The sequence below is a fragment of the Carassius auratus genome, chromosome 35 (genome assembly GCF_003368295.1).
Source record: "Carassius auratus strain Wakin chromosome 35, ASM336829v1, whole genome shotgun sequence".
NCBI classification, from domain to species: Eukaryota; Metazoa; Chordata; class Actinopteri; order Cypriniformes; family Cyprinidae; genus Carassius; species Carassius auratus.
The window spans coordinates 13784908-13796368 of NC_039277.1; the positions used below are offsets into that span (position 1 = coordinate 13784908).

General features: G+C 37.5%; 1 protein-coding gene across 2 annotated transcripts in view; it reads left to right on the forward strand.

The window, feature by feature from the left end:
* LOC113054510 (Down syndrome cell adhesion molecule-like) overlaps positions 1-11461 on the forward strand; it is a 76923-nt gene that overhangs the window by 63696 nt on the left and 1766 nt on the right. The window contains exons 16-32 of one of the 2 annotated variants that reach the window (XM_026220116.1): positions 212-282; positions 395-635; positions 914-1060; positions 3324-3479; positions 3639-3772; positions 3974-4127; positions 4998-5115; positions 5398-5558; positions 5675-5773; positions 6893-7081; positions 7193-7483; positions 7567-7743; positions 7926-7956; positions 9274-9389; positions 9468-9659; positions 9745-9942; positions 10996-11298. In XM_026220116.1, the coding sequence (XP_026075901.1) occupies positions 212-282; positions 395-635; positions 914-1060; positions 3324-3479; positions 3639-3772; positions 3974-4127; positions 4998-5115; positions 5398-5558; positions 5675-5773; positions 6893-7081; positions 7193-7483; positions 7567-7743; positions 7926-7956; positions 9274-9389; positions 9468-9659; positions 9745-9942; positions 10996-11298 (2778 nt within the window). The remainder of the gene's footprint in view (positions 1-211; positions 283-394; positions 636-913; positions 1061-3323; positions 3480-3638; positions 3773-3973; positions 4128-4997; positions 5116-5397; positions 5559-5674; positions 5774-6892; positions 7082-7192; positions 7484-7566; positions 7744-7925; positions 7957-9273; positions 9390-9467; positions 9660-9744; positions 9943-10995; positions 11299-11461) is intronic. The other variant, XM_026220117.1, reaches the window with a different exon arrangement.

Sequence of the window (11461 nt, forward strand, 5' to 3'; positions counted from 1 at the left end):
TATTAATAGAACAATAATATAAATGTATAGTAATGTTTCACTTCCTGTTGAACACAGAAGGAATTGTGTTGCAATACTGCCATCTGGTGTCCAAGGGTGGCATGACAGGAGTGTGATTGAGATACTGATCACCACTGATGCTACTGTTTGTAAGAAATATGATGGAAGATATCAGACCAGGCTAAACCGAGTGTTCGTTTGACCACTCTAGATCCCGAAGGACCACCCCAAGATGTGACACTGGAAGCCATGTCATCCCAAAGCATAAAAGTTACATGGAAGGTATGGTTTCAGGTGGTATTGTGACTATATCATGGAATTATCAATGCCAGTTAAGAGTGCATGCCAATAACTGAGGTCTTGTTTATAAGCAGCATCATTTCATGATCTGCAGGCACCGCTGAAACATCTCCAGAATGGCGTGATCAGGGGGTATCAGGTGTGCCATCGGGAGCACTCCGTAAACGGCAGTCACCAGTTCATCTGCATCAGCATGGAGGCCACGGGAGAGACAGAGTCCCTGAGCCTCAACAACCTGAAGAAGTTCACAGAGTATGAGGTGGTGGTGCAGGCCAGTAACAGTGCCGGTCCGGGACCTGCTTCCAGTGAAGTCCGGGCCACAACAATGGAAGATGGTTAGCCATTGTAATCATTCACATGATGCAGCAAATTTTAGACCTTCAATGTAATGTTTTTATAGCTTAAATTTAAAAACTAACCATCAAAAATAGCATGATATTCACCAAACGCCTTTGCAATATTTGCTGCCAACTAGTGGCTACTGGAAATGCTTACAGTGCAGTACAGTACAGTTAAATTTTAGTTTCTTTCACACCTACTGTAAATATTCTGTTCCAATGAGTAATTAGGCTATAAATGAGATGATTTTTCTGTATTTCTCTTGTGTTCTCAGTACCCAGCAGAGCCCCAGAAAAGGTTGTGGCCACCGCTGCTTCTCCTGAAAGCATCTCTTTGTCCTGGCAGACTCTGTCCAGGGAAGCTCTCAACGGCGTTCTACAGGGTTTCCGTATCATCTACTGGGCCAATCTACCAGACGGAGGTACAGCTCAGGCCCCAATGAGCTTAATGTGCCTGAAATAGCATTTGTTTCATAATAGCACAAGTTAGAAGCATCTTATATTATGCTTAAGGATATTATATTTTATTACTTTTTATAATTGGTATGTGTCTATACACAGACTAATTATTATTATATATCATAAATGTGAGAACTTATAGAGAGATATTATTATATATAACACTATTATTAGTATTATTTTACACATTTTGCATCCATGGACCACTAGGGGGCAGAATGTACCTTTCAAACTGGGAATTCTTTTTTTTTTTAAGCCAAAAGGAACTGAATTTCAAAATTCACATATAGGCATTATGCATATTGGTATTAAGTTTATTTTGGTTTGAAGAGGAAGAATTCCAAGTTGAAAAGGTATATTATATAGTGTATACTTATATAGTGTGACAGATTAATGGTGCATCCCAAATCATAGCACATTAGCATATTTTTTGTACATAGTACATGTATTTTGCAATTCAGCAATAGTCTCTTTTCTTAAGTGTTGTGCCAGCCAGTTGTCTGAATATGCTTCTCATGAGTGATAGATTTAGACTGTGAGATTAGTTAATCGATCACTGTGCTGCAGCACACAAACAGAGAGCAACATAACACATTCTGCACACCTGTTTAATTGGCTGCTTCATGGCTCTCGATCAACTTGTGCTCAGTAGAACAAACTCAAAGCACACATTATGTTGATCCGGCTCTTCCCAGGAGCTATTTGCTTATAAATTGCCTTATTATGAAGCAGCAGAATTCAGCCCAGGCAACTCAGGTACAAAATTCAGCACCGAGCAGCAAAAGACAGCGGCTCTTTTCCATCCAGCAGCAGCAGCTAGAGTGCTTAAGGAATGATAACAGGAAATATAATGGAGACATTAAAAATGTCAAACCTGCAAGATTGTCTCAGTGTCTGCCCTATATCCTGCATGGGTGTACATTGTTCATTATTTAACTATACAATGACAAATTTTTGGCTAAAAAGCTACTGAAGTCATATCATACATCAAACTCAAAAGCGAACTCAAAAGTTCACCCAATAATGAGTGACCTAATGTTGTTCCAAACCTATATGTGTTTCTTTCTTCTGTTGAACATAAAATAAAATATTTTGGACAATGTTGGTAACATTGTTGGTGTGTATGCAGACCATTTGGAATACTTAATCTATGAATCAAACAATCAAATAATTCCAGATACCTTATTATTCGAGTTGCTATGAATAACTGAAAATCTACTTGCGTTCTAATTGGTTCAAGGGTCCAAGCCAATTGGATTCACATACTCATTACCGTTTACCTATATAACCATGACATATTCAGTACTATGTACTATGAATACTATGTCTCCCTCATCCTAGCCCACCACCTCCCCAGCACCACCTGCTTAAATCTGCTACAGGGATCTTCCTCTCTTTAGCAGCAGCAGAATGTTTCCTTTAAATTTTATCATCTGAGCATTTATCTCTGCAGCAGACCAAGACCAAACCTATGCAAATTCTGTTTACATTAATAAAGATTTTACAATCCATCCCAAGAGTTTTCATGACTGAATTTAATATCCATCAAACCGTTACAATTCACAACACTGACATCAACAAAAGCAGCAGACATGCAAATTCAAATGCAAATTCACTCTCTGACTTTAGGTGGCGCTTTTGAAAAAGCAGAAACACAGCGGTAAACACTTATTTTATTAGGCATTATATAAAAAATAAAAAAAACATGGAAAAATGTCAATGAAATCTTTCTAAAGAAAGTTAGTTCCCTTTAATTTAGAATATTTCCTGTTTAAACCAGTAAATACGCTCCCACCTTGCTCGACGTAACATTATGAAGTGACGAGAATACTGTTTGTATGCGAATAAAACAAAAATAACAACTTTATTCAACAATGTGTCTCCTCTGTGTCTCTCCACATCAGCGTGGGCAGGCAGCTTATGTCATAAAGTGATTAATGACAAAATTTACCTTTTGGGGTGGAGTACCCTTTAATTGGGGGCTTTGAATAAAATTAAGGAGTTTTTTCTCAAGTGTGAACTCCATAATCTGCAATTCCTTTGCATAGCCTTTTTTTATTTACAACATATATACTGATTAATATCAATGTTCACTTAATTTTAGAAATCTCATTGGCTGTCACTCAGTAGTATTGTGTTTACTGTATCTATTTAGTATTGTGTTTACTATATGTATATTCGACAGTGAGTATTAAGAAAGATTGTAAAGTCTTGTTGTTTATACAGAACTAGGGGAAATCAGAAACGTCACTACCCAGAAGGCCCAGCTGGAGCTGGAGGGTCTGGAGAAATACACCAACTACAGTATCCAGGTGCTAGCCTTCACCAGAGCAGGAGACGGAGTACGCAGCGACCAGATCTACATCCGCACCAAAGAGGACGGTACGTCTGAGCGACATCCATTCTTCAACCAATTGAAGTCATGCAAAAAAGATCTTCTGTTGTGGAACTACACTACTGTCAAATTCTGTCCCTCTGTTTGAGAATCTGTTCAAAAGTTAGTAAAGATCTCTCCAAACTGCCTGAATCTTTTTTCTGCAGTGCCAGGTCCACCCGGCGGGGTAAAGGCAGCTGCAGCCTCCAGCTCTGTGGTGTATGTTTCTTGGCTCCCTCCGCTGAAGCTGAATGGCGTCATTAGGAAATACACAGTCTTCTGTTCCAGCTCGTATCCCACGGTAAGACTCAGCCAACTGCTCTCATACAGTACTAACAGGAGAGATATCAGGCTGGCTATTAAGACAGTGTTAAACAGCATGTGGAAGTGCAAAGCATTTTAGCACAGAGCCAGTACTGTGCAGTGGAGCTAAGGATGATGTTGTCAGCCCATGGAAGACACAAGCACTAACCATCGATCATTTATTTTGGGTCTCATTCAGGTGGTCAGTGAGTTTGAAGTGGCCCCAGATGAATTCCTGCACCGGGTTCACAATCTCAGTCGCAACAAGAAGTACAGTATCTGGGTGATGGCGGTGACTGCGGCCGGCCGGGGGAACAGCAGTGATGTCATCACCGTCGAACCTCTGGCCAAAGGTTTGAGTCAATTACCTTCTTCAGAAGCAAAGCAGCTGTCTTCGGTTTTAGGAGGATGTTTTAAGTTAAACCTCTTATGCAGCCATTCTGTGAAACACTCATTCTGGAGTAATTAGTTGTATTTTGAGTTCTTTTGGGCCATGAGCATCTTCTTAAAATAAACAGCATATTTATTAGTTACCTAATATTCAGCATACACTAATGTTGTAAAGTTTGGGGTGAATAAGATTTTTTTTTTTTATAAGACTCTTATGCTTATCGAGGCAGCATTTATTTGATCAGAGATACAATGTAAAAAAAAAAATTACAATACAATAATAGTGTGAAATATTATTACAATTTAAAATAGATGTTTTTTTTTGTTTTTTTTTGTTTTTTTTTTTTGATAAAATAATTTTGTTAATGTATTTATTTCTGTGATGCAAAGCTGATTTTTTAGCATGCATTACTCCAGTCTTCAGTGTTATTATTATCAGTGTTGCAAACAGTTAAGCTACTTAATATTTTGTTAATTATGATACTTTTTAAGTATTATTTTGTGTATAAAAAGTTCAAATGAACATTTATTTGAAAGAGGAATCTTTTGTAACATTAATACATGTCTTTACTGTAACTTTTGATCAATTTATTGCATCCCTGTTTAATAAAACTTAATGAACATTTTTTCTTAAAAAAATAAAATAATAATAATGACAATGAAAGGTTGTGTAAGATTGTGTAATTTGCATTGATTGTGTTCATAAATCAAAAACAGCATTCATAAATCAAAAACATATTCAATTGTGGTGTTTTTTTGTTGTTGTTGTTTGTTTTATTGTTGTTGCTGTTGTTTTTAATTTTTTTTTTTTTTTTTTTTTTTTTTTTTAACAGCTCCTGCCAAAATCCTCACCTTCAGCGGGACTGTTACAACACCATGGATGAGGGATGTTGTTTTACCCTGCAGGGCGGTCGGAGACCCACCTCCTGCCATTAAATGGCTGAAAGAGAGGTAAATAAACCCATTCCATTGGCACAGACAAGAATGTATAGAACATACACTCTCAAAAACAATATTAACATTAGAATGAGAATGTGATTTAAGGCAAACATGCTAACAACGTATGCTGAGTTCAGTATTATAGTGAAGAACATACTGCAGTGCAGCTCTAGCCTTTAATTAAGAGCAAACACAAGCATCTGAATACCTATGAGTAGAATCAGTCACTGGGGAATGCTGGGAAATGTCAAACTCTTGCCCCTCTTATTGACGATTCACACTGTCTCTCGCCAGCGGGAGCCCGGCTCCTGCCGTCATTGATGGAAGGCGCAGTATCCATGGAAATGGCAGCTTCGTCATTAAGACTGTGAAAGCAGAGGATTCTGGGTATTACACGTGTGTCGCCAGCAATAACTGGGGAACGGACGAAATAATTCTGAACCTTCAGGTTCAAGGTGAGGTGTGAGAGTCGGGCAGGATGGTCACGTTCTGTATCGCCTCCTCTTTGTGTCGGTTTCATTTCCTCTGAGGTGTTACGCAGTGTTTCTCACTATATAAATATCATCTTCAGTCCCCCCTGACCAACCTCGACTCACTGTGACCAAGACAACCACCACATCCATTACTGTGTCCTGGATACCAGGAGACAACGGTGGGAGCTCCATTAGAGGTGAGCCGCTTCCACCTTCAGCAGTTTTTCCTGCTGGAGAAAAACTGAACAGAAAAAGAGAATAAAACTCTGATCTGTCTGTCAACTGAACTTGATTTTTTTGGCATATTCTATTAAAATCCATTTAGTTTTTGTAGCCTGAACAAAAAAAAAAACATAGAAACTCAGTCCAAGGAATCACAGGATGTTTAAAATCTAATTCAAATGTGATATATTCCTTTACATTTATATAAAATTTTATTAATGTGATTACTGTTGTGTTGTGTGAATTTAGAGCCTAAATTATAATTTCATGATAATTAGTTTTAAACTCTGTTATTACATAATCTGAATCTGATTTTGCACTGATTTATTTGTTTTAAATAATCTGGCCCTTTGGTTTGGTATCCATCACATTCAGAATAATGAGAAAAAAATAAAAATAAAGAAAAAAATATTATTCAAAAGTGTGGGGTCAGTAAGATTTTTGTTTTGAAAGAAATTAGTACTTAGTAAATTAGTATCAAAGAATGTAAAAAAAAAAAAAAAAAAAAAAATCATGGTTTCCATAAACATATAAAGCAGTTTAAATTTAAAATTTTAATAATAAGAAATATTGTTTGACAATAGTACTGTTTTACCCTATTTTTGATTCTATTGATAAAGCATTGGTAAGCAGAAGAGACTTCTTCAAAACATTAAAATATCTTATCGCCCCCAAACCTTTGAACAATAATGTGAATATAAACCAATTGTACATAATATACTGTAAAATCCCTTATATCATGATGTCAGAATGTGAACTGCATTTCATTCTGCATTAGAAAATAAAACAAAAAGTGGGACCTAAAAAAACAAGTATGTACTTACAGACACAACACATTTAAATGCATAAAATACAGCAATATCTACAATGCATCCGTCCTCTATTGTCACACTGACAGCAGCTCGGTTTGGAAGAAAACAACTCTGATGAAGTCATTACTATAGCAACTGATGTGGATGAGCTGGATATAAAGTGCACTGAACAAATGGATCCAATTGCATTGCTTGAATAATGACAGTCAATCCTAAAGAATCATATGAAATCCAAACAAAGATTTGTTATTATGAATTAATTCTGTGTCTGTCTTTATGCAGGATATATTCTGCAATACTCAGCGGACAACAGTGAGAAGTGGGGAAGTATTTCCATTAGTCCTAGCGAGCGTTCCTACCGTCTGGAGAACCTCAACTGTGGCACCTGGTACAAGTTCACGCTAACAGCCCAGAATGCTGTTGGTCCAGGCCGAATCAGTGAGATAATCGAAGCAAAGACTCATGGGAAAGGTGTGCATTTTGTTTTGGAAACCCAATTTCTCAAATAATAGTGGGGAATTGTTCAAGGTAGTGATCACAAACACCTTTCCTGTTCTCCTTCATTGTCTTTACCCATCACAGAGCCACAGTTCTCCAAAGAGCAAGAGCTGTTTAATAGCATTAATGGAACATGTGTCAAACTCAACCTGATTGGCTGGAATGATGGCGGTTGTCCAATCACCTCCTTCAATCTGGAATACCGTCCATTGGACAGCCCCGTCTGGACCAAGGTGAAGTGCACGTCTCTTACGAAGAGCTTCAACCTCCAGGAGCTGCAAGAAGCCACTTGGTACGAACTGCAGATGAAGGTGTACAACAGCGCAGGGTTGGCTGAGAAACGTGTCAAATTTGCTACTTTGAACTTCAACGGCAGTAAGCGGAGTTTGACGGATCACCTTTACAATAAATGCAAATTATTTGTTTGTGCTTTAAAATGTTAAATGTGTTTTCAAAAGCCACCATTGCACCGCTGGTGGAGACGGCGGTGAAGGACCCAGTGATAAATACCGGCAACAAGGGGATGAAGATGATGGTGACGATCTCTTGCATTTTGGTGGGAATGGTGCTGATCTTCGTCCTGCTGATGGTGCTGAGGAGGAGGAGGAGAGAGCAGAGGCTGAAGCGGCTCAGGGGTCAGATGGTTTTCACAGCTTTTAACGACAAATCAGTGTTTTCAAAGAGAAGGTGTAGATTCGTAGGCATAAATACAGAGAGCATATGTTACATATATGTACATCAGCCTTATTCTTCATGACTCGATAGTACTTCCATTTTCAGTGCATGTTACTAAAGCTGATTTGTTTTTTTTTCACAGATGCAAAGAGTTTGGCTGAAATGCTTATGAGGTAAACCTGATGATTTTCAGTTTTGCTTTTAAAGGCAGAAACACCCCAAAATTCAAAATGTGTCATTTATTCGCCCTCTTTCATTCCATATAATCTTCTTTCTTTTATGCAGCAGAAAATAAGATATTTAGAATAATCTCTGAGCTGCTCTATTCCACTTATTGAGAGCATAGTGATGCAAAATGACTAAAAGTATCCTAAAAGTAGTTCTTACGAGTCACTGTTCCAAATCTTCTGAAGCCATACAATAGAATCGGTGTTTTGAAACAGATCCATTGTAACTGTTCCAAAGCATATTATGCACAAATGAATCAAACTTAAGTGAATCAAATTCAACATTCTGTCAAAAAGCACCATTAAGTCATTTATATGACTCACTATATGCCACATCTTATAAAGCAAAACAGAATCAGTTTCATTGAAAAGATTCATCGTAATGGATAGTTCATGCGCAAAAGATTCTAACTCAGCACTGTATTAAAAAGCAAGCACCAAGTAGTTCATACAACTCACTATATTCCAGATCTTCTTAAAACAAAACACAATTTCAATCAGTTTCTTCGAATCAACAGATCTAAAGAATATTATGCACAGATGAATCTAATTCTATCAGCATTTTGTTAAAAATCACCATCAAATAATTCCCAAACTGTCTGTAAATGGAATATAAATAAGATATACTTATGCACAAATGTATCTAACCTCAATTACTCAAACTATTTTAGCATTTTATTAAAAAAGCTTCAAGTAGGTCATATGACTCACTATATTCCAAATCTTTGGTCATTCCAAATCTTCTGAATCAGTTTTCTTTTTTTTTTTTTAGCAGATTCACTGTATTAGACAATTCTAAAGAATATATTATGCACAAACGAATCAAATTCTATCCGCATTTTATTAAAAAGCACCATCAAGGAGTTGCTATATTCCAAATCTTCTGAAGCAAAGCAATAAGAATCAGCTTTTTGAACATATACAGACAGTAAATGATTCAATAATAAATAGATCTGTGTGATGAATAAACCACAAAAGGCTGCTGCTTCAGAAGATTTTCTGGATTAAGGATGCTTTTACATTGACTTTTGTGTCCTCTTTTGTTTAACAGTCCTTGGTTACCATATATTCTTACATTATATTGAAACTGCAGCTGGGAAATTCTTTAACATATCTTATTTTGTGTTCCACAAAGGAAAAAAAAAAAAAAAATCTTATAGGTGGGTGAGCAAATAATGCACTATTCCTTTGATGACTCACATGTCATGCTGACCTTGTAGAAGCGGAGATGTTATTCACAGGCTTGTTTGTGTTCTCCTCCAGTAAGAACACAAGGCCTTCAGATACCATGAACAAACAACAGCAGACCCTCCGCATGCACATCGACATTCCCCGAGCGCAGCTGCTCATCGAAGAGAGAGACACCATGGAAACAGTGGGTGAGTCGTGTGCGCTGAACCACATTCAAACCTAAACATTTGTCTGAGGAAGAACGATGCTATAGAGGTCTCTAATAGTTCCATCTCTCCCTTCCCTGCTAGACGACAGATCAACAGTGCTACTGACGGATAACGATTTCGGAGAAACTGCCAAACAGAAGTCTGCTACCGTTACTCACTCTGTCCACTATCAGTCTCTATCGCAGGCCACCGGCCCACTGGTGGACGTCTCTGATGTCCGACCTGGGACGAGCAAGAGCAGTCTGTCGAGTAAGAAAGAAACTTCTTAGCACATATATAAGAGAGCGGCTGTTTGATCATACTGTTTAACCGAGCATTTCGGAACCACCCCCAGATCCCACCTCTCGCCGGACAGCTAAAGCTGGCCCTGCGGCCCGTAACCGTTATGCCAGTCAGTGGACGCTGAATCGTCCCAACCATCCCGTCTCCGTCCACACTCTCAGCACGGACTGGAGGCTGGGGACGCCCAGAGTGGCCGGTTCAGTGGACAAAGAAAGCGACAGCTATAGCGTCAGTCCGTCACAGGACACAGGTCAGTCTGTTACACTAGCAAACAGCATACACTATACTGTACGTACATCTTAAGCTTTTGTTAGGTTCTTTCTGACACATCATTACAGCTGGGTATTAAAATTATCTTATCAGCCTTTTTACAATATTTAGTATATTTCTTAATATTTATGTGCATGCTTTAAAAAAAAATAAAGAAAAAAAGATTTTTTTACGCATGAATATAAAACTACAAAGAAATAAAAATAATGTTTACATATTTAAACCACTTTAAAGCATATAAATGGCATGCAGGGACATCCATGAAATTTATGGACGCAATCGAATCATTCAGAATAAATTCAGAACAGATTTATTCTAACAGACAGCTCTAAAGAATATTATGTGCAAAATTAAGTAATCTATCAGCATTTTATTAAAATACGATACTGTTCACATATTTGGGGTCAGTAAGATTTTTTTTTTTTTTTTAAGACAGTAATACTTTCAAAAGTGACTGTAAAATACTTATATAATGGTAAAAATATAGTATTTATTTTTATTAAGTTTTTTTTTTTTTACTTTATATTTGTCAAATAATCCTAAAAACAATGCATCATGTTTTTCACAAAAATACTAAGAAATGTTTCTTGAGCACCAAATCTCAGTATATTAAAAGGATTTCTAAAGGATCATGTGACACTGAAGACTGGAGTAATTTCTGCTTTTCCTTCATAGGAATAAACTACATTTGAAACTATATTAAAATAGAAAGCAATTATTTTAACTTGCAATAATATTTCACTATAATACTGTTATATTTTGAATTAACACAAATGCAGCCTTGGTGAACATATGAGATGTCTTTCAAAAACATTTTTAAAACATCAAACTTTCGAACGATAGTGTATCTCTGTTCTTATTTCTTCTCAGAAGATACTCCATGACTAAATATAAATAAAAATAATTTTAAATGATCACCAAAATCACAGTGTCAATTCATATCAGCAACAAAATAATATCAAGTATCATATCAAAGCTAATACATGCTAGAAGTGCCTGTTGTTACTGATGAGTTCTGACCCACTGTGTTCAGACCGCGCTCGCAGCAGTATGGTCTCAACTGAGAGCGCGTCTTCTACGTATGAGGAGCTGGCCAGAGCCTATGAACATGCCAAGATGGAGGAACATCTACGACACGCCAAGTTCACCATCACAGAGTGCTTCATCTCAGACACATCGTCCGAGCAGATGACCGCCGGCACCAACGATTACACGGACAGTCTGACCTCCAGTACACCGTCAGAATCAGGCATCTGCAGGTTCACTGCCTCACCACCCAAACCCCAGGACGTCTGCAGGGTGATGAACATGGCCGTACCCAAGGCCCACAGACCAGGTGAGACTACCGCTGGGAAGTAAGGACTCTAAACTCAATTTCAGCCAATTGGAACTTTTCTTAATAACCTTGAGTGAGTTAATATAAAAAAATGTGAAGCTAACATTTTATGCACTCTAAAGCGTAAGGTCATCATTTTTCAGCAATGTTTTTTTTCTCTTTG